At 33.9% G+C, this 24,195-nt stretch overlaps 1 protein-coding gene across 1 annotated transcript in view; it reads left to right on the top strand.

Moving 5' to 3' along the window:
• The window catches only part of nonC (serine/threonine-protein kinase Smg1), a 331,176-nt gene that overhangs the window by 189,926 nt on the left and 117,055 nt on the right, over positions 1-24,195 (top strand). The window contains exons 29-31 of the mRNA XM_089106498.1: positions 9,630-9,787; positions 15,603-15,770; positions 21,042-21,235. Coding sequence (XP_088962624.1) covers positions 9,630-9,787; positions 15,603-15,770; positions 21,042-21,235 — 520 coding nt within the window. The remainder of the gene's footprint in view (positions 1-9,629; positions 9,788-15,602; positions 15,771-21,041; positions 21,236-24,195) is intronic.

Consider the following 24,195-nt stretch of genomic DNA (forward strand, 5'->3'; position numbering starts at 1 on the left):
ACTACCATGACAAAAAAACAACAAAGAGAAAAATCTCTAAAAAAAAAAAAAAAAAACCAACGAGACTGTGGCCAGTGGAGAGAAAAGAAAAATAACAGAAAAAAAACAACCCGTATATTTCGCCTTTATACAAAAATGGCGTCTTAAGAACTAAATAAAAAAAAAAAACAAACAAGATAAAACTAAAAACCAATAAAACCACCACCAAAAAAAAAAAAAAAAAATGAACAAACGGCGCAAACTAATCCACGTAGGGAAAAGATGCTAAAAGAGAGTTACTTCAGTGAGGACACCAGAGTAACTGAGGAAAAATAAAAAAACTGTAAATTACTTTAATTATTCAGTTGCGAAATAATCCTTTTGTTAGCTATTACTGAAGCAAATCGTTTTGGTATAACAGGTAAAATAGTCCCCTGGTGATTATTTAAAATCTTTACTCCCTTATTGACAATTGATTCACTCTTTAGAAGGTTATCATAAATTGGGTCAATATTTAAATTACCCGTGTCCCTAATTATGGAAAGGTTAGCAAACATATGTTTTTTAATTTCTATGGCTTCCCTGGCCCATTGGGTGTACCCCTTATCATTAGAAATAGCCAAGGCTTCATCAAATTTTACAAAATGGTCTGGTTGAAGCCAAATATGCTCTGCTAAAGCTGAAACGAAAGTTTCTGGAGGCTTGCTTAATTGTAGGGTTTTTTCTATTGAATTACGGTGTTCAATAAACCTTTCAACAAATTGTTGGTGAGTCCTACCAATATAGAACCTCCCACAAGAACACGGAATTTTATACACCCAACTTACTAAATTTCCCCGAGTTAAATCCTTACCAGAACTAAAAAAAACTACTCATTGGCCTCAGCGATTGGAAACATGTATCAATACCAAATTTACGTAAAACCCGTGAAAGTTTCTCCCCCAAACCAGGTACATATGGTAATGAAATGAAGGTTTTTGATACAACTAAATCTAAAGACTGAGAAACCTCAATAACCCTACTACTATGTTTGGCCCGTCTATTTTCAATTATTTTATCAATGAACTTAATTGGATAACTATTACAAAATAAAATATCCCTCAAGTATAACAAGTCTGAATCCAGAAACTCCTGGGAACAGATTTTAAAGGATCTATCCACTACTGAAATTAAAACCCCCCTTTTCACCGACATAGGGTGGCAAGAATGAAAATTTAAATACCTATCAGTGTGCGTAGGTTTTCTGTAAATCGAGAAAAGTAAATGGAGATCCCTTTTAATTAATAAAATATCCAGAAAAGGTAATTTATTATTATCCTCAAATTCAACTGTAAATTTAATATTATTATCAAAACTATTTAAATGTTTACAAAAAAGGTCTAAGGAGTCCAACCCATGTTTCCAAACGCATACCACATCATCCATGAGCCTACCCCAGAAACAATTGTAAATTCTAAAACTGTTTATAGCAGAGGTTTCAATGGCATCTATGAATAGATTTGCCAATACAGGAGAAAGTGAAGCCCCATAGGTAACCCAAAAATTTTTCTATAAAACTCCCCTTTAAAACCAAAATAAAAAGAAAATTCATTTACCAGAATAATTAGTTTCATAATGACATCAATATTTGATGTCATTATGAAACTAATTATGCTGGTAAATGAATTTTCTTTTTATTTTGGTTTTCGAGGGGAGTTTTATAGACAAATTTTTGGGTTACCTATGGGAGCTTCTCTTTCTCCTTTATTGGCAAATCTATTCATAGATGCCATTGAAACCTCCGCTATAAACAGTTTTAGAATCTCCCCTTGTTTCTGGGGTAGGTTCATGGATGATGTGGTATGCGTTTGGAAACAAGGGTTGGACTCCTTAGACCTTTTTTGTAAGCATTTAAATAGTTTTGATAATAATATTAAATTTACAGTTGAATTTGAGGATAATAATCAATTAACTTTTCTGGATATTTTATTAATTAAAAGGGATTTCCATTTACTTTTATCGATTTACAGAAAACCTACGCACAATGATAGGTATTTAAATTTTCATTCTTGCCACCCTATGTCGGTGAAAAGGGGGTTGTAATTTCACTAGTGGATAGAGCCTTTAAAATCTGTTCCCAGGAATTTCTGGATTCAGAATTGTTATACTTGAGGTATATTTTATTTTGTAATATTTATACAATTAATTTCATTTATAAAATAATTTAAAATAGAATAGTCAAACATAATAGTAGGGTTATTGAGGTTTCTCAATCTTTAGATTTAGTTGAATCAAAAAGCTTCATTTCATTACCATATGTACCTGGTTTGGGGGAGAAACTTTCACGGGTTTTACGTAAGTTTGGTATTGATACATGTTTCCAATCGCTGAGGCCAATGAGTAGTTTTTTTAGTTCTGGTAAGGATTTAACTCGGGGAAATTTAGTAAGTGGGGTGTATAAAATTCTGTGTTCTTGTGGGAAGTTCTATATTGGTAGGACTCACCAACAATTTGTTGAAAGGTTTATTGAACACCGTAATTCAATAGAAAAAACCCTACAATTAAGCAAGCCTCCAGAAACTTTCGTTTCAGCTTTAGCAGAGCATATTTGGCTTCAACCAGACCATTTTGTAAAATTTGATGAAGCCTTGGCTATTTCTAATGATAAGGGGTACACCCAATGGGCCAGGGAAGCCATAGAAATCAAAAAACATATGTTTGCTAACCTTTCCATAAATAGGGACACGGGTAATTTAAATATTGACCCAATTTATGATAACCTTCTAAAGAGTGAATCAATTGTCAATAAGGGAGTAAAGATTTTAAATAATCACCAGGGGACTATTTTACCTGTTAGACCAAAACGATTTGCTTCAGTAATAGCTAACAAAAGGATTATTTCGCAACTGAATAATTAAAGTAATTTACAGTTTTTTTATTTTTCCTCAGTTACTCTGGTGTCCTCACTGAAGTAACTCTATTTTAGCATCTTTTCCCTACGTGGATTCGTTTGCGCCGAGTGTACATTTTTGTTTTTTTTTTGGTGGTGGTTTTATTGGTTTTTAGTTTTATCTTGTTTTTTTTTTGTTTCTTTAGTGCTGAATACGCCTTTTTTGTATACAGGCGAAATATCCGCGTTGTTTTGTTTATGTTGTTTTCCTTTTATCTAAACTGGCCACAGTCTCGTTTGTTTTGTTTTTTTTTGAGATTTTTATGTTTGTTGTTTTTTTGTCATGGCTGGCCGGTTCGGCTTAAGATCTTGTATTAGTTAATTTACCATTAGCCCTTTTTTGTGCATTATATATTCCTTGGATAGACCCCTTCTTTCCTGCCTCTCTCCTTCTATGTATGATTCTTAGTTTTTAGAATACTTTGTTTCTTTGTTTTTGTTTTATTTTTCCCTTATACCTTTTTTGTACTTTATACAATAATAGGATAGCGACCGTCGTTCCTCCCTCCAACCTTCTGTGTAGTAATCTTATTTCGTCGCAGACTTTGTTTCTTTGTTTTTGTTTTATTTTACCCTGGGAGCATTTGGTTGTAATTTAATTTAAATTTATGGCGAACTTTGGGCAGGCATCCTACAAAAGTTGGCATTACCTTATAGAGCCTCAAGTGCAGATTCTTTGATATTATGTATAGTATAATTAGACCTATATTTTTTTTATTCCTGTAATTATATATAGCCCTGCTTACCGGCCACTCTCATTATGGGTCTGAACTGGAGATAATATCCTCTTTTTTTTATTATTTTTTTTTTAATTTAACTTAATAACATTTTTGGTTAATACTATGTCTTTTTATATCTCACCTCGGATCGGCCTCCCTCATTAGGTTTCTGTACCTTTTTTATTAGCATACGATGTTTCTTCGTTTTGTTTTAATTGAACTTGAGACCTTTATTTGATTTTCCAAAGACAGTGGATAGTGACAGACGGTCATACCGACATAATAATATTTAAGAAACTGCTTTAGACTATAACTTTTTTTCTTCTTTTTGTTTTATACGAACTTGGGCCCTTTTTTTTATAATTCAATAAAAAATGATATCGACCTTCTTTCCTGCCTCCCTCCCTATGGGTCTGAACCTGAGATAGTCGCCTGTACTGTTTTTTTGTTTTTATTTCAATTAACCTTAGCCCTTTTTTGGATATTATATATATATATGTATATATAAGCCCTTTTTTGGATATTATAAATTCCTTGTATATAGCATTTCTTTTTTGCCTCCCTCCCTCTGGGTCTGGATATATAAATTCATAGTGATTTTTGCGTCTTATAAATTCCTTGGATATAGCCCTTCTTTCCTGCCTCCCTCAGGATGTGTAATTACCCGTGTGAGTCTCGGTATGTGATTCTTTGTATTTATTAAAAATTTCCATATCAGCATTTTTTTATTGTCGTTATTACTTTTTTATATCCTGTCTGTATGTAAGAACTACAGATTGGGATTGATATATATATATTCAGTGTGTGGAATTGATAGTATGCTTAAAAATTCTAGCTACATTATTTCATTACTCACTAAATCTGGGTCTGTACCTGAGATAGTCTACTACGTTGGTTCTGTGTTTTTATTTCAATTGAAATTGATCACTGTTTTGGACATTTTAAATTCATTGGATATAGCCCTTCTTTACTGACTCCCTCCTTATGGGACTGAACCAGAGAGATTCAAATAAGCGTGGAAAGTGTTTAGATTTAATTTAAACTTAAGAAAAGTTTTTTACTGTCTCTAGTAATGGTATAGAGCCAGACTTTCATTCATCCCTACTACTATTTAAGAACATGTTTACTAATCAAACTTTGTTTCTTTGTTTTTGTTTTAATCGAAATAGATACAAGTGGAGTACTTAATACAGAAATTTGATATACCCCTTCTTTCCTACCACAATCATGATGGGTATTTATATTATTTTTACTACTACTTTGTTTCTTTGTTTTTGTTTTATTTTAACCATAGCGAAGATTTTTATTATATAATTTAATTGGAAAGACAAAGACTGTAAGGACTACCGCCAAAGTTGTCTTAACCCGATATTGTATAATGTGCTGATTCTTTGATTTGATTTATAGTAACCTTAGCAATGGTTTTTTTAGATGAATGTACTTGGAGATATAAATACTTTCCTGCCGCCCTAATTGTGGGTCTTAACCTTCGAAAGAATACTAATCTTTGAATTCTAGATTATTTTATTGACATTTAACGGATGTGTTGAGAATACAAATTACATTGATTGTGCCATTCTGATCTTACTCACTCACTCTTTGTAATACCCGGCTAGCCGCGATGAAGCATTGTATTTTATTTGATTTATACTAAAATTAAGCACTTATTTTTTTCTTCTCAAGTACTTTGATATCGCCCTTCTTTCATGAATCTCTCCTTCGAGTTAAAAATATGATATATAAGCCTACTTTGTTTCTTTGTTTTTGTTTTTGTTTTAATTGACATTTAGCAATTTTTGGGTATTATAAAGTACTTTTATAGAGCCCTTCTTTGCTGCCTACCTCATTATAGGTATGAACATGTGATATTAGCCTACTTTGTTTCTTTGTTTTTGTTTTACTTTAACTTGATCCCTTATGGGTACTTTATAATTACCTTTTATTTTGAACTTCTTTCATGCAGAAAACCTACTGTTTATGAATATGATATTTACTACTACTTTGTTTCTTTGTTTTTGTTTTATGTTTCCCAGGGAGAAGTTGTTTGCAATTAAATGACATTTTATAGAGACAGTTGGTCATGACTCATTAAAGAGTTGTCTTTACCCGAGTGAGTATAATGTGCTGATTCTTTGTTTTTATGTAAATATCAATTAGACAAGATTTTGATCTACTTAAGTAATTGTATATATCGCGTATCTCCTGCCTCCCTCATTATGGGTCTGAACCTGAGATAGTTGCCTACTTTGTTTCTTCGTTTTGTTTTAATTGAACTTAAGCGGTTTTTTTGATATTACAAATTACTTGGATATAGCCCTTCTTTCCTGATTCCCTCTCTATGGGTCTGAACCTGAGATAGTAGACTACTATTTTTATTCTATTTTTATGAATTTACCTAGATCAATATTTTTTTTTTTATTTATTCCGTGTATATAGACCTTCGTTCATGACTCCCAACTTAAGTGTAAGAATCTGATATAGTCTACTACTGTGTTTCTTTGTTTTTTTTTTTTTTTAAATAGGGCACTGTTATGTGTAAAACACCGTAAATTTTTCGTTACCGAATATTAAGCCGCACACCCTAGTGTAATTATAAGGATCTATTTGCATAATATGAGACTTCTTGTATTTTTCTATGTAGTTGTTACCTTTGGTTTATTTTACAAATTCAATTGATAGAGCCCTAAGGTCCTTCCAACCTACTTTTGTGAATGAATCTGAGTGATAAGAATACTTTGTTTCTTTGTTTTTGTTTTAATTGACCTTGGGCCCTTTTTTGGATATTATAAATTCATGTTATATACACATTAGTGTAGTCTTACCTACTTATGTGTATGACTCATATTAATTATACTACTTTGTTTCTTTGTTTTTGTTTTATTGTTATTTGGGCCCTTTTTTGTACATTATATAGTAATTTGATAGAGAAATTATGTTCTGTATCACACCTTCTGTGTAATACTATGAGTGATTATACTACTTTGTTTCTTTGTTTTTGTTTTATTTTTAACTGGGCCCTTTTTTGTACATATTAAATAAATTTGATATAGACAGTAGGTCATGTCTAACACCTGCGGGGTATTATTCGGATATATTATCCTACTTTGTTTCTTTGTTTTTGTTTTATTTGTACCTGGGAGCATTGAGTTGGTATTGTTAGTCATTTTTTGGAGACAGACTTACAGGCCTCATTCAATATTTGTCTGAACCATTTTTCTTATACTGTGCTGATTCTTTGTGTTTTTTTAAATTAAAATTAAGCCCGTGATTTTTTCTTATCAAGAAATTAGTTATTGCGCGTCTTTACTGCATCCCGCCGGGTGGCTCTGAACTTGAGATTGTAGCATACGCTGTTTATTCGTTTTGTTTAAATTGTACTTTTTCCCTTTTTTTGGTATTACAAAGTACTTGGTTATAGCCCGTCGTTTCTGTCTCCCTCATTTTAGGTACTACCATTTTATAGTCGCCTACTTTGTTTCTTTGTTTTTGTTTTAAGTTTATTTGATACATTCTCTTTACTTTTCAATGTAAGTTTATTGAGACCTACGGGCAGCCCTCCCACCTTATAGGTACCACTATTATTTAGTATACAACTTTGTTTCTTTGTTTTTGTTTTATTTTAACCAGGGACAATGTTTTTACTTTATTAAGACATTTGGTAGAGAACTTATGTCCTGCCTCACTCCTTCTTTGTATGTCTATGATATAGTAGCATAAGCTGTTTAGTTTTTTTTTTTATATTAGAAATAGGTACAAGTTTTTTACATTAGAAATTCATGGTATATTGCACTTCTTTCCTGCCTCCCTCCTTATGGGTCAGAACTAGAGATAGTCGACTATTCATTTTATTTGTTTTTTTTTAAATTAAAATTAAGCGCTTTTTTTTATATTATAAATTACTTGGATATAGTCCTACGTTCCGGCCTCCCTCCTTATGTCTCTTAAACTGAGATAGTCGCCTAATCATGTTCTTCTTTTTTTTTAAAATGTCCTTTAGAACGTTTTTTTATATTACAAAATAATTTGATATATCCCTTCTTTCCTGACTACCTAAATATTGGTCTTAATCTGAGTTAGTCGCCTACTTTGTTTCTTTGTTTTTGTTTTAATCGACAGTGAGCCATTTTTTGGACTATATAATGTCCTTTGATAGAGCCCGTCTGGTATGCCTCCATACTTATATTTCAGTATCTTATTTTTTATCCGTCTTTTTTTATTTGTTTTTGTTTTATTTGACCCTGGGCCCTTTTTTGGACTATACAATTAAATTTGATAGAGACATACTTTCATGCCACCCTAACTATGTTTAAGAATCTGCTAACTACGACTACTTTGTTTCTTTGTTTTTGTTTTATTTGAATTTTAGCTAGTGACCTTATGTTTATTTTATAAATTAATTTTATATATAACTTCTTTCCTGCCTCACTCATTCTGGGTATGAATCTGAGATAGTATACTACTTTGTTTATTTGTTTGGTTTTTAATTTAAACTGGGACATATATTGGAACATATAAAGTAATAGTCTATAGCCATTCTTTCATGCCTCCCACATGGTGTGTATTAACCTGAGATATTCTCCTAATCTTTTTCTCCTTGTTTATTTTCATGTCATTTAGCGCTTTTTTGGTTATTACATAGTCAGTTTTTTTAGCAAATAATTTATTCCTCCCTAACTATTTGTCTGAACATGATATAGTCTACTAATCTGTTTATTTTTATTAATATAAACTAACATAAAGCAGTTTTTAGTATATTATAAATTCATTGTATATTTTGCTACTTTCAGGCATCCCTCCTTGTAGGTCTTAACATTATATAGTAGCCTAGTCTTATTATTCTTGTTTTTTATATGGTCACTTGACCCTTTTTTGTTTTATTCATATTAAATGGATAAAGCCCTTATATTATGCATTACTCACTCTTGGTATTAACCTCAGATATTCTATTACTCAGTGTCGTTGGTTTTATTTAATTAAAAATTAAGCCATGATTTTGATATTATAAATTCCTTGGATATAGCCCTTCTTTCCTGCCTCCCTCAATATGGGTCTGAAACTGAGATAGTCGCCTTTTCTTTTTCTTTGTTTTTATTTAAAGTAACCTTAAGCCCTTTTTTTTATCTAAGAAATTAATTGGTTATATCCCTTCTTGAAGTAATCCATCCTTGAGGGTATTAACCTTCTTTAGAGTCCTAATAGTATGCTTCTATTATAGTTTAATGACATTTAGAGAATGAGTTTATCTTACAACATCCTTTTAAATAGACATTCTTTTATTCCTAACTCACTATTGTTCTGAACATTAGATAGTAGATTGCTCAGTTTCTTTGTTTTTGTTTTAATTGACCTTAAGCCTTTTTTTTTATAATATAAATTCCTTTGATATAGCCCTACTATCCTGACTCCCTCCATGTGGTTCGTAACCGTCTATAGTAGCCTACTCTGATTATTCGTTTTGTTTTAATTGACCTTGAGCCCTTTTTTGATATTAAAATATGTCAAACTGTTCTTTACTGTTTAAATTTAATGTTTAACTTATTATTCGGCAGAAAAAAATCTGTTATTTATACATAATTTATTAATTACGTATATTGATTAGAACAAAAATAGTGCAAAATCTAGTGTATAAATAGCTCTTATGATGCAAATAAACGTTGTTATTGCATCTTACATTCCTCTGAATGATCTAATAGGGTTTATAATGATTCAGGCCTTAGAAAGCTACACATTGCCGATACGCAAGTTGCAGAGAGCACAATTTGCCCTCTGTTACTTCAGATGCAAGAAGATTGGAAGAGACCACGCCTTCCTCTTTTTTCTGATTCTGTTGGCATTCTACGCCATAAATCAAATATTGCTCCTATATTAATTTGAATAACGGAAATAGAACGATGTTCTACTTTAGCAAGCGCTATTCGTCTTATTCACATTATTGCCCAAAAAGGGTTTATGTTATTGTCATTTGCCTATTAAGATATCTATTGAGGATAATTTTTTTTTAGGTATAATGCAATTGTAAAATCATATGAAGCTGAATTTCGAAGTAATGCTGGAGACCTTTTGCTCAGTCAGTCGGCTTTGAGTGTGGCTCAGGCCATGAGAAATGGCTCAAGTGAATTTTCTGCTCGTCTTCAGACGCTTCAGACTATGAATCTCCTAGGTATGATTTTTCAACGTGCTCAAGTTCAAGGTGTTCGTTTTTCAAGGTGCTCAAGTTGAACTTGAGGCTGCTCAATTTCAGCTGTTAAGCTAAATTAAAAGACATTAATTGCATCAAGGTCACTAAAATACCAGGGCTGTGGAGTCGGAGTTTTAGTAGATTTTTGATGAATGGAGTCAGAGTTGGAGTCAGTATATTGAAAATTTCTGGAGTCAGAGTCAGCTAAAACTTATAAAATCTAGTTAAATGAAGCTATAAAACGGGCTTTGGAGTCGTGAAATTGGAGTTTCATTTAATTTTTGCTGAATGGAGTGGGTGCTGGAGTCGGTATATTGATAATATCTAGAGTCGGAGTTGGTGTCGGAGTCGGCTATAACTTATAAAATCTAATTAAATGAAGCTTTAAAACAAGGCTGTCGCTTTGGAGTCCTGGAGTTGGAGTTTTATTTAATTTTTGCTGAATGGAGTCGGAGTTGAAGTCGGTATATTGAAAATGCCTAGAGTTGGAGTCGGAGTCGGCTATAAATTTTTAAATCTAGTTAAATGAAGCTTTAAAAGAGGGCTGTCGCTTCGGAGTCGTGGAGTTGGAGGTTTATTTTAATTTTTGCTGAATGGAGTCGGAGTTGGAGTCGGTATAGTGAAAATATTTAGAATCAGAGTTAGAGGCGGATTCGGCTATAACTTATAAAATCTAATTTAAATGAAGCTATAAAACAATGCTGTCGCTTTTGAGTCATAGAGTTGGAGTTTTGTTTAATTTTTGCTGAACGGAGTCGGTATATTGAAAATGCCTAGAGTTGAATTCGAAATCGGTTATAACTTGTAACTTATAAATGACTCCACAGCCGGGCAAAATACAATTTGTGCCTTTTTTTAAAATCAAAATCAAAAATTCTAATGCCCTTTTTAAAAGTCGAGTTAAAGCAGTTTTTTGAAGAAGATGATTTTCTCTAATTTTGTTTAATCTGGCCTTTTTCGATGACGATTAAACGAATAATAATTATTGTTTGGCATTATTACCGTCCAAGAAGACTAGATAATATTAAGTTTAGGCCCTATTATGCGCTCATAGTAAAATATAGGGGCTAAAATTGCAACACTGTCTAAAATCAGTAAGAACAATTAGGGCTTAACGTTTAAATTATTTATTTATCAATTTATGGGAGGGGAAACTAGAGTTTGTCTCCGAGAAAAAACTACAACAAACAACGCCATCTGATGCTGCCAAGCAAAATCGTAACGCTTATTATATTAACCGGTTGACAAGTAAGGTTCAAGTTTATTTCTGAACGAGTACAAAAAATGATGACATCTAGGTTTGCTGTTGAAAGCTTAAAAATTTGATGGGTTGAGAATCTAGGGTGGAAATTTTAAACTCTAGTTATGGAAAGATAAGCGAGAAAGCTCACGTTTGTACTTTATAAAAAAAATCTTTTACTTCGAAGCGAAATTATAAAATTGATCAATTTGATTAAGTTGAATGGAACAAAAATACCTCATATCTTGTAGTAGATACAAGACGTTCAAATATTTATGGATTGGAGAGGCGAAACTAGACTTTATCTCCGTGAAAAAAACTACAATAAACAACACCATCTGATACTGCTCAGCAAAATGCTAAAGTTTATAATAATAACCTGTTGACAAGCTCACCTGTTGAATACCTCATATCTTGTAGTATATACAAAACGAATCTAACGCCTAGACAACGCTTTTGACAAAGCCAATATATAACGCCGGGAAAACGCCAATATAACGCCTAGACATCTCATTTCTAATGGGTCAGAGGGATTAATATTGTAACACCCGCTACTCATCAGGAAAAATTAGGGCTAATTTAGCATTGAATTCAAAGAGGGGTAACTCTAATGAATTCTAAGAGGGGTAACTCAGACGACATTTAGTGTTACCCTGGAAAATGATAAAGTTTGTAATAAAAACCTATGGACAAGAGAGATACATTTTTATCTAAATTTGCCCGGTAAAGCTATAAAGTTAAATATGAAAACACTATTAATAAGAGAGGAACCGAACGTACATATCTGGGAAAAAAAGAGCAAAGACCTTGAATGACTCGACCTGAACCTCTGATGCCTCGAAAGAACCAAGACTGCTACCTAGAAAGCCTTAAAAGCTAATGGTGTTAAAGTTTTAACTATTTTGGAGGAATTGATAAGCATGAAAACTCAAGTTTGTCTCAGAGAGGAGGGGGGGGGGTGGACAAGATCTAAAAATGGGGGGAGGGGGGTTGGCATCTAGTGCTACCCAGCGAAATTATGAAGTTAATCAAGTTAATTAAATTGAACACCTGCAAAATTCGCTACAAGAAATTAGAGCTAATTCAACTTTCGGTTAAACTTATAATACCTGCTAAACTCATTGCGAGAAATTAGGACTATTTTAACTATCTGTTGATGAACTAACATGAGAGGTGACTCAAGTTTGCCTCTGAGAAAAAAAGGTGACATCTAGTACTACCCAGCAAAATCGTAAGTTAATTATAAAAATTGATAAGAAAGATCGAGTTTATTTCTGCGACAAAAAAAAAGATAACGACCCAAGACCGTATCCAGGGGGGGGGGTTTACCCGGTTTGACCCCCCCCCCCCCCGACATTCTTGACCGAGTCGAAAATTAGTCTAAAAAATACCAATCTCGAGGATGTTAGACAAAGTAAACGGGAAAAAATTGGGTAACCCCCCCCCCCCCGAACAAAAATCCTGGATATGACCCTCGGTTGTCCTCCGACAAAACCTAGTATCTACATCTGAGTCAGTTCAGAGAAAAACGCAAAAACGTTGTTTTGCTCTATGCATTTTTATCGTGTTAATTTAAACAATGAAGTGATGATGATCATTGTATGGTGCTGCTGATTGTTTTCACTGATAAGGTTTAATTTGTCAGATACTAATTTTGGCGTAAATGCCGATTTCTAAATGTCGACATGCTAGGCATGACACGAAAATAATGGTGAGCTCCTGTGTAGATACTAGGTAATATAAACGAAACTAAGCATCGGAGAATAATTTCGTTTGCGCCATTGGATTCCTCGTGGTCTAATTAGGCGGGATCCACTCTTAACTAAAATTTAAATATTTTTTAGATACTAGGTTTTGTCAGAGGACAGCCGCCCTGTAACGACCAATAGCTTTCTTTGCGAAAATATAAAGCTAATTGTAAAAACCCTATTTATAAGAAGTAAAAAAAGATAATTTCCACGAAAAAAGGCAACAAAATTTAGCTTTATAAGCAAGATGACAAAAATCAGAATTTGGTGAATTCTCCATAAGTGTTTTTCTGGAAAGTAACTTCCAAGAATGTATGTGCTATGAAATTAATATCGTGATTTTTTTTTTTAAGTAATAAATAATTTTAAATACAAAAAAAGGGAAAGAAAGAACGTGGTTAGGCCTAATAAGTTTTCTCCTTCCTTATCATGTCTCTAAGGAGGCAGGTTTTTAGGTTTTGCATATAAGGAGGCAGGTTTTGCAGGTCGAGATTTTTCTTATGGTCTCTTGTATTTTCAAGATAATTCAGCTTGTGATAGCTCAGTAGATTAATCTTTGTCTGGCCACAAGTGGCCTAGGGTTCAGTCATATTTACTGCAGAGCTGGCGGGGAAGTGAACCCGTCGTTAAATACATTTCCATGAAAAATCTGTGAATTTTGGGTCCGGCGTTGCCGTCTTTTACCACAACAACTTATGATTCTCTCTTTTTTACGTTTTCTTCAATTTGTTTTGCTTTATGTTTAACTAGATAAAAAGTCAGTTAATTCCGATGGTTTACTATGTGACAATGCTAAAAAGAAAGTCGAATTTAAAAAAAATACATAATGGACAATCAAAGGTTAAAGAACTTCAAAACGAATTGCTAGATCAAGAATGACAAATGAAACTCAGAGAGGAAAGAAAATAACAAAATTAAAAATAAAATCAAAAAAGGTGAAAAAACGAGGATTTTGTCAGCCAGTGGCAAACCATGAAGAAGAAGAAATTAGCAAATATTTCGACAAGGACCTCCGCCGAGTCCTCCTCAGTGCTAAACAAAAAAGAAAGAAAAGAGAAAAAAAAAACAACGAAAATCAAACCTTTCGAAGTTTGCTTATCAACGACAGAAAAGAATCTAAAAAAGAAGAACCAGGTTGGAATTAATGAAAAAGGAAACTACCAAAATGATTGGCCAATAATCCTTTGTTTTGCTGTTGCTTTGGCTGGCCTACAAATTCGTTCATCATTTGATGTGCAAATAGGTTTTTTCGAGTTATACCGAGTGAAAATATTGATTGAGTCCTTCAAAATTAAACTGTTGTAAATTGGGCTTAATGAAATATCTCCAGTATCTCTATTTATTGCTTAATTTCGGTTCATGTATTTTTTTTATCTCAATTACCTCTTTAAATGTTTGTGGTAGGCCATTTACAGTTGATATTAAAGTTGCCTCGTCAAAAAGAACCAGATGGGTCGGATTTAAGAAAATATGCGAAGCCAATGCCAAATCAAAGTTGTCATTGTTATTTTTTAATCTTAGGGACTTATCTATTGAAATTTTGTGCTCATGCAAGCGTTCACCTAGTTATTGATGGGTCCTACCAATGTAAAGTTTCCCACATGAACACAGGATTCTGTTGACACCACTACCCAGTACAGGGTCAGTTTTATCCTTCCCTGAGTTTAAAAAATGTTCAACTTTTTGTTCAGTTTTTAAAGAAACATATATAATTTTTTTTTTTTGTTTTTTTTTTCAAGTTTATCGCCAAGTTTCAGGATGTTTGGTAAAGTGATGAAAGTTTTTTTCTCGATTGCCGGGGTAACTGAATCAAGGGGGACGAGCTCCCTATTTTGTTGTTTTATGTTTTTTAATAGACTTTTGAAAGACTTTTGGAAAAGGCAGTGTGGAATTCAGATGGAGATTAAATGGAGATCAAGATGGAGATCAGATGGAGGAAAAGGCAGATGGAGATTAAATGGCAACCTAGTAGCGAAATAATATATTCAAATGTAAGGGATTATAGAAGTTAAAAAGTAAAGAAAAAAAGAAAATTATTTTCATGAGAAGTTTTCTCCTAGGGTATATAAGATAGATAGACTGATAGACCAGTGCATTTCTAAAGCCGAAGGGCCATATACACAACAACAAATTTTATACAAAATAAGGAGGTCACTAACAAATGATAAATACCTAATCTGCAACCCAGATAACTCAATCATTTAAACTTTTTTTTTCTTTAAATATTTATCTATAAACACACAACTCGAATTATTGTGTTGGGTTACCACTTTGTAGAATACCAGGATGCAGCAAATCAATCCCGTGTAAATATTTTCCCTTAAATCAGAGAGGACCGGGCACTTCTGGAGAAAATGGTCAAAACCTTCATCCTCATCTTTCCAAAGGGGGCAAGCTAACCGCCCTTCGGGAACCACTCTTTTCAGGGGCGAAACTCTAGCATTTTTATTGGGGGGGGGGGGGGGGCAAGAGGGGTCTATATCAGCACAGTCAAGAGGCATGGGATATATAATAATTTTTTTTCTCCACATTATAGGTGGGGTCAGCTGCCCCCTCCCCAAACGACGCCTCTGTCTCTTTATCAAACACCTTTTGCTTGTTCTAGATTGGAAGGCAATTTGCCCATATACTATGAAAGCAATAATTGGATTTCTTATTTTTAAATACAAATGTAAAGGTTCTCAGGTATGATTACAACTTTTGTTTTTAGATCATGTATGGTAATAAATTTATTTTTTGATAAAAATTATTCGTATGAAAGCTTGTTTTTTGTATGAAAACTATTTTTTATATTTAAATGGTTTTTTAGATGAGATCGAAGCCTCGGGATTGGAACTTGCGAAAGCAAAGTCGAATCTTGAACATGTTATAGTGGGAAGCAATGGTAAGTCTTTTAATATGACTGCAATTGGAATTGTCCTCTCGACTTTGTCTGGAATCAACAGGAAAAGCCTTAATCTTGAAGCTACTATTTCAAGTAAGTCAAATTATTGTGTTTGTGTGTTTATTATTATTGTGTTTATTGTGGGTTTATTCTAAGATTAAGGCGGAATAAGCCCTTTCAATTTTTCTTTATTGTCGTATATCCATGTCTTGTTGGAAATTTGGTATTGGTATTTTGGGCACGTCGTGTTGAATTATAATATATAAGAGGGTTTATAAAAGAAATTATTCTTGATTAGGAGGGAGGAACCCCCCCCCCCGAAAAAAGAAAATCTATTTATAGTCTATGATCCGTTCTCCTTTTGATCGTAAATCCTTTGTCTTCCTAACCCAACCGAGTCTTTATGTGCTTCTGAAAATGCGCTGTCTAGAAATTATATAGTGGTATGTACTATAGTGATATGTAGTGGTATTATATAGAGGCATGTAGTGGGAGAGAGAAATTATAGAGAATATAAAGTATCTGGTTATGCGCCTCTCTTAGACTATATAGGTACGCAACTCTCACGCCTCTTTCTAACGTGTTGTCGTAAGAAGCAATAGAGAATATAGAGTTTTTAGTTACGCAACTCTCACGCCTCTTTCTAACGTGTTATCGTTAAAAGTAATGGAGAATATAGAGAATCTAGTTACGCAACTCTCACGCCCTCTTTCTAACGTGTTATCGTTAAAAGTAATAGAGAATATAGAGTATCTAGCTACGCAACTCTCACGCCTCTTTCTAACGTGTTATCGTCAGAAGTAATAGAGAATATTGAGTATCTAGTTACGCAACTCTCACGCCTCTTTCTAACGTGTTATCGTTATAAATAATAGATATTATAGAGAATCTAGCTATGCAACTCTCAAGCCTCTTTCTAACGTGTTATCGTTAGAAGTAATAGAGAATATAGAGTTTCTAGTTATGCAACTCTCACACCTCATTCTAACGTGTTATCGTTAGAAATAATAGAGATTATAGAGTATCTAGTTACGCAACTCTCACGCCTCTTTCTAACGTGTTATCGTCAGAAGTAATAGAGAATATAGAGTTTCTAGTTATGCAACTCTCACGCCTCTTTCTAACGTGTTATCGTCAGAAGTAATAGAGAATATAGAGTATCTAGCTACGCAACTCTCACGCCTCTTTCTAACGTGTTATCGTTAGAAGTAATAGAGAATATAGAGTTTTTAGTTACGCAACTCTCACGCCTCTTTCTATCGTGTTATCGTTAGAAGTAATAGAGAATATAGAGTATCTAGTTACGCAACTCTCACGCCTCTTTCTAACGTTTTATCGTCAGAAGTAATAGAGAATATAAGGTTTCTAGTTACGCAACTCTCACGCCTCTTTCTAACGTGTTATCGTTAGAAGTAATAGAGAATATAGAGGATTTAGTTACGCAACTCTCACACCTTTTTCTAACGTGTTATCGTTAGAAGTAATAGAGAATATAGAGTATCTAGTTACGCAACTCTCACGCCTCTTTCTAACGTGTTATCGTTAGAAGTAATAGAGAATATACAGTTTCTAGTTACGCAACTCTCACGCCTCTTTCTAACGTGTTATCGTCAGAAGTAATAGAGAATATAGAGTTTCTAGTTACGCAACTCTCACGCCTCTTTCTAACGTTTTATCGTTAGAAGTAATAGAGAATATATAGTATCTAGTTACGCAACTCTCACGCCTCTGTCTAACGTGTTCTTGTTAGCAGTAATAGGGAATATAGAGTACCGAGTTACTCAACTCTCACGCCTCTTTCTAACGTGTTATTGTTAGAAGTAATAGAGAATATAGAGTATCTTGTTACGCAACTCTCATGCCTCTTTCTAACGTGGTATCGTCAGAAGTAATAGAGAATATAGAGTATCTAGCTACGCAACTCTCACGCCTCTTTCTAACGTGTTATCGTTAGAAGTAATAGATAATATAGAGTATCTAGTAACGCAACTCTCACGCCTCTTTCTAACGTGTTATCGTTAGAAGTAATAGAGAATATAGAGTATCTAGTTACCCAATGCTCAGGCCTCTTTCTAACGTGTTATCGTTAGAAGTAATAGGGAATATAGAGTATCTAGTTACGCAACTCTAACGCCCTCTTTCTAACGTGTTATCGTTAAAAGTAATAGAGAATATAGAGTATCTAGCTCCGCAACTCTCACGCCTCTTTCTAACGTGTTATCGTCAGAAGTAATAGAGAATATAGAGTATTTAGTTACGCAACTCTCACACCTCTTTCTAACGTGTTATCGTTAGAAATAATAGAGATTATAGAGAATTTAGATACGCAACTCTCACGCCTCTTTCTAACGTGTTATCGTCAGAAGTAAGAGAGAATATAGAGTATTTAGTTACGCAACTCTCACACCTCTTTCTAACGTGTTATCGTTAGAAATAATAGAGATTATAGAGTATTTAGCTACGCAACTCTCACGCCTCTTTCTAACGTGTTATCGTCAGAAGTAATAGAGAATATAGAGTTTCTAGTTATGCAACTCTCACGCCTCTTTCTAACGTGTTATCGTCAGAAGTAATAGAGAATATAGAGTATCTAGCTACGCAACTCTCACGCCTCTTTCTAACGTGTTATCGTTAGAAGTAGGCGTGAGAGTTGCGAGTAGAGTATCTAGTTACGCAACTCTCACGCCTCTTTCTAACGTGTTATCGTTAGAAGTAATAGAGAATATACAGTATCTAGTTACGCAACTCTCACGCCTCTTTCTAACGTTTTATCGTCAGAAGTAATAGAGAATATAGAGTTTCTAGTTACGCAACTCTCACGCCTCTTTCTAACGTGTTATCGTTAGAAGTAATAGAGAATATAGAGTATCTAGTTACGCAACTCTCACGCCTCTTTCTAACGTGTTCTAGTTAGCAGTAATAGTGAATATAGAGTAACTAGTTACTCAACTCTCACGCCTCTTTCTAACGTGTTATTGTTAGAAGTAATAGAGAATATAGAGTATCTAGTTACGCAACTCTCAAGCCTCTTTCTAACGTGGTATCGTTAGAAGTAATAGATAATATAGAGTATCTAGTTACGCAACTCTCACGCCTCTTTCTAACGTGTTATCGTTAGAAGTAATAGAGAATATATAGTATCTAGTTACGCAAATCTCACGCATATTCCTAACGTTTTATCGTCAGAAGTAATAGGGAATATAGAGTATCTAGTTACGCAAATCTCACGCATATTCCTAACGTGTTATCGTTAGAAGTAATAGAAAATATAGAGTATCTAGTTACGCAACTCTCACGCCTCTTTCCAACGTGTTATCGTTAGAAGTAATATAGAATATGAAGTACCAGTTACACAACTCTCACGCCTCTTTATAACGTGTTATCGTTAGAAGTAATAGGGAATATAGAGTATCTAGTTACGCAACTCTCACGCCTCTTTCTAACGTGTTATCGTTAGAAGTAATAGAGAATATAGAGTATCGAGTTCCGCAAATCTCACGCATATTCCTAACGTGTTATCGTTAGAAGTAATAGAGAATATAGAGTATCTAGTTACGCAACTCTCACGCCTCTTTCTAACGTGTTATCGTTAGAAGTAATATAGAATATGGAGTTTCTAGTTAAGCAACTCTCACGCCTCTTTCTAACGTGTTATCGTTAGAAGTAATAGAGAATATAGAGTATCTGGTTACGCGCCTCTTTCTAACGTAGAATAAAGAGATTATAGAGTATCTAGATATGCGCCTCTCACGCCTCTTTCTAACGTGTTATCGTTGAAAGTAATAGAGAATATAAAGTACCTAGTTATGCGACTCTAACGTGCTATCGTTAGAAGTAATAGAGAATGTAGAGTATCTATGCGCCTCTTTCTAACGTGTTTTCTTTGGAAGTAATAGCGAATATAGAGTATCTAGTTACGCGCCTCTCACGCCTGTTTCTAACGTGTTATCGTTGGAAGCAATGGCAGTCTTTCAATGTGAACACTATAGAAATATCTAAAATTTACATAAAAAGCCCTAATCTTGAAGCGACTATCTTCAGTGAGTCTGATTATTTTGTTTTTAACTTTATTCAAAGATTAACGCAGAATAAGTGTTTTTTTTATTTACTTTTAATATTTATATGGTATATATTCAGAGTTGAAAGGTCCGTTTTTCATTTCCTATTTCATTTCTTTTTTCCTTTTATTCATTTTCATTTATGTCTTTCAAGCTAATTTGGTATTGGAATTTTATGCAACCTCGTGTTGCGTTACCAATGCATAACAGGGCTTATCAAAAAGTATTTAAACTGGATGAAGAGGGGGGATTCTTCCCCCCAAAAACTTGCTCCCTCCCGCAGAAAAAAAATCTTGTCATAGTGTAAGATACATCGTTCCTTTCCTGAATATTTTTTCTTGTCTTGAATTATAAATATTCACTTTGGGAATTATAAAACTATTTGGTAATTATGAATTACTGAATTGCAGTTGATACTAAGATTTAATGTGCATTAGCCTTGGGAATTAAAAATCATGAATTGTTAACTCGGTAGCTATGAATTTCTTAACATTTTCCATGTCTAGAGCAGTGGCGGATCCAGGGGGAGGGGGCGCCCCCCCCCCAACGTAGTCTAAAGTGGTGTAATTTACTTAATTAACATAAGTTTTCGTTAATTAAACTTGCTCCTGACACAAGTTTATCGGATCAACCTATTTTGCGCCCCCCTAAAAAAAATCCTGGATCCGCCCCTGGTCTAGAATTGATAAATATCGCCCTGAGAACTATGAAACTATTACTCGGTAACAATGAATTATTTCTGTTGCTATAACAATGAAACCTTTACTTAGTAATTAATTTAAAAAAATTTTGCACAAAAAAAGTTTTCAAAAAAAAGTAAAAAACTCCATTAAAACAAAAATGAACAAAAATAGAATCAAATAATCTACCAAGCATACAACTACCACAAATCAGTATCAATAAATAAATGAAACCCAAAACAACCAGAAATTAAAATTAAATGACAGAGTCCAACTCACAACGAGCAGAAATTAATATGAGTTGGGTTCTAAACCCCATCCTTTCTAAAAGCCAGACTATAATTTGTACTTTACTGAAAAAAAAAATTCAAATGAATTTACTGAAAAAAGTGTCCATTGTCAGTTTAATATACATATGCTGATATTTATTCCTTAAAATCTCAATTAGTTTTTGATTTCTTAAAGTTATAAAAATGAAAACATTTAAAACATTTTTTTTAGTGTGGTTTAAGGCTTTTTTAAGGGGGCTTTGGGGTTTAAGATTGGTACTTCTGAGCTATGAATTGGGAATTGAATTTCTCATTTAATGAATTCACAAAGAAGTTCTGATTATTTTTCATGTCTAGATTTTATGGACATTGGCCTAGGGAATACAGCATCATTTGTTGTTCAAAGTCAGTGCTCAGTTGACGAGATGCTAATTCAGACTGTTGTTTCCAAAGAGATATTATCATCCGTCCAATCTATTTTAAGTGTAGATCGAGACATTGATCTGACAGAGGTCGTTGATCAACAAATATTGGCACTTCGAAGCATTGAAGTAAGTACTTATTATTAAAAGAGTATGTGTAACTGATGTAGTTGATAAAACGAGATTAAAAAAAGAAAAAAAAAGAAGAAAAACAGAAAAAAAACAAGAGAAGAAAGAAGGAAAGAACGAAGAAGAAAGAAAAGATGAAAACAAAGAGAAAAAAACATCTTCTTTTTGTAAAAAAAAAGAAAGAAAGACAAAATTTCACGTAGTGTTACCAAATAAATCCAAAATTTAATACTGCTTCTAGCAACAATAACTCGCTGTAGCACCAAGCCGACTGACCTCAACACATCTAGCTCCTTCTCCACTCCAGTCTTAATGATAAATCTAATACTAACCTACAATTATATAAACTTAAATAAAAATTTAGTTTCGTTTTTATTTTGTGGCTTTCTTTTTAATATTTTTTGCCAAAGATAAAGTGTGTTTTGGTTAAAAGCCAAAAGACGTGTAGTGGGGCACACTTTCTAACTAGATACATATTTTGCAAATGACACCCCGGTTGCTAATAGTGTGGTGAATAGGTTTTTTAGATATGATGGTTGCGAAGTTCGAGATAAATTACTGAAGATTATGAATAAGAATTTTGAAAAAGGGAATGTACCTATCAGTTTTAGGTAAACTTTAATCAAACCCCTGTATAAGAAAGGTGACAAGAGTGTGTAGGGTAACTATAGAGGTGCTAGTTTGGTTTTTGTAGGAAGAAAATTCCTTAGTATAACAGATACTGTTTAGATTAGTGCTGTAGGTAAACTTTCAAGAGAAAAACAGTGCGACTTTAAGAAGAGGAGAGGGTGCGTTGGCCAAACTTTTACTCTTAAATTTATAGTTGAGGAGTTCCCGAGTCATCAGACCCTTTTAGTCCTTGGCTTTATTAAATTAAAAGAACAAGTTTTTTCGACTGAAAGTAAGGAGCAACATTAAAACTTAAAACGAACAGAAATTTTTACGTATATGAGGGGTTCGCCCCCCCGTCAATACCTCGTTCTTTAAGCTGAATTTAGTATTTTGTCCCAATTCTTTAAGAATGACCCCTGAATCACAAAGGCCTTTTAATTAGAATAAATAGCTCTTTTAAATTACTAAAAAAAACTTTACCCTACAGAGCGAGGTATTGACGAAGGTTACCTAATAATTTCTGTTCGTTTTAAGTTTTAATGTTGCTCCTTACTTTCACTCGAAAAAACTTGTTTTTTATTTAATTTCTGGTCGTTTTTTAAATAATGCTGGGAAGTTCGGTGCCCTCTTCATGGAAAATTATCTTCCTCCGTGAAAAATTCCTCTATAGAAAGATCCTCACACATAGCCCCCTCTCCCCCCCCCCACCACCACCCGAAAAAATCCCCCCTGAAAACGTATGTATATTTCTCAGTAACCAATACTATATGTAAACAATGGGCAAAGTTCATAACTTGCAGCCCTTCCCTCGGGGACTGTGGGGGGTTTAAGTCGTCCCCAAAGACATAGTTATTAGGTTTTTCGACTATGTTGAACGAAATGGCTGTCTCAAAACTTTGATAAGTGAATGTGGGGAAAAAATGAGCGTGGGAGATTTTGGTCATTTAAAAAGGGCACTAGAACTTTTAATTTCCGTTTTAATGAGCCCTCTCGCGACATTCTGGGACCACTGGGTTGATACAATCATCCCTGGAAAAAAAGTATAATAAAATAAACACGCATCCGTGTTCTGGGTAAAAATACAAAATTCTACATTTTTGCAGATGGGAGCTTGCGATCTCTACACTAGGTTTATCTGATATGCTGAATCTGATGGTGTGATTTTCGTTAAGACGTTTTTAATTTTATGGGGATGTTTCTCCCTTTTTTCAAAAATTAGGCAATTTTTCTCAGGCTGGAAAATTTTGATGGGTAAGACTAGGCTTGATGAAACTTTTATATTTAAAATCAGCATAAAAATCTGATTCTTCTGATGTATCTATTGGTATCAAAATTTCTTTTTTTGGAGTTTCGGTCACTATTGAGTCGGGTCGCTCCTTACTTACAGTTCGTTACCACAAACTGATTGATAGAAGATGATCAAGCGTTTTATTCAAACGATGGAAGAGCTTAAGGGGAGGTCCCATCCTTGTATGATACACCAGATAAATGCATTAAAGTGATTAGTGCTATGCACGAGAATAAATTTGCTGCAATTAAGGTAGGAAATGAGGTTAGTAGCTGGTTTCGTATTGAATCTGGAGTTTTGTAGGGTTGCGTTCTATCCCTATTTATGTGGAACATTTTGATGGACTTTGTCCTAAGGAACACGGCAAAGTCTATTGGAGAGCATGGAATCAAATATAAAAGTAAAACTCTCATAGTCTTAGAGTATGTTGATGATTTGATTGTTCTAGATGAAAATGTTAGCAAAATGAATTTTTTTTTATGTTTTGAGAGCTCTGAACGTAAGAACAGGCTTGAAAATTAATGTTAAGAAGAGTAAGGCGCTTTGACTGGGAATAAGTGAAGGTGACTAGTTAATGTTGGGTAATGAGAAGATCGATCAAGTGGAGAGCTTCACTTACCTTGGTAGTATTATTAGTAAAGATGGTGGGAGTAGTGAAGATGTTAAATGTAGAATAGCCAAGGCCCAGGGTGTTTTTTCATATTTTAAAAACTTAGGCAGAATATGAAGAGGCGTCTGCGAACCAAGATTAGAATTTGGAAGCTACGATAATGACAGTGATCAAGTATGGTCCTGAATCGTGATCGCTCTGGAAGACCAGATCAGGATTTATTAGATGTTTTCCAGAGTCAATTGGTTGTCTGAGTGACCGCATTTCAAACAGCAAGCTGTACGATAAACGTAGTTCTATATTGTTTTCTAGGGCTATGATGAGCGAAAGGATAAAATGGCTAGGACACATCCTGCGGATAGAGGATGACATATTGCCAAAGATCGTCTTTTTCGGCCAACCATCTAGTGCTAAATGAAAAGCTGTCTGTCCTAGTATTGAGTGGGAGGA

This window comes from Artemia sp. Qi Xiang Cuo, chromosome 20 (assembly GCF_049724085.1).
Source record: "Artemia sp. Qi Xiang Cuo chromosome 20, ASM4972408v1, whole genome shotgun sequence".
NCBI lineage: Eukaryota > Metazoa > Arthropoda > Branchiopoda > Anostraca > Artemiidae > Artemia > Artemia sp. Qi Xiang Cuo.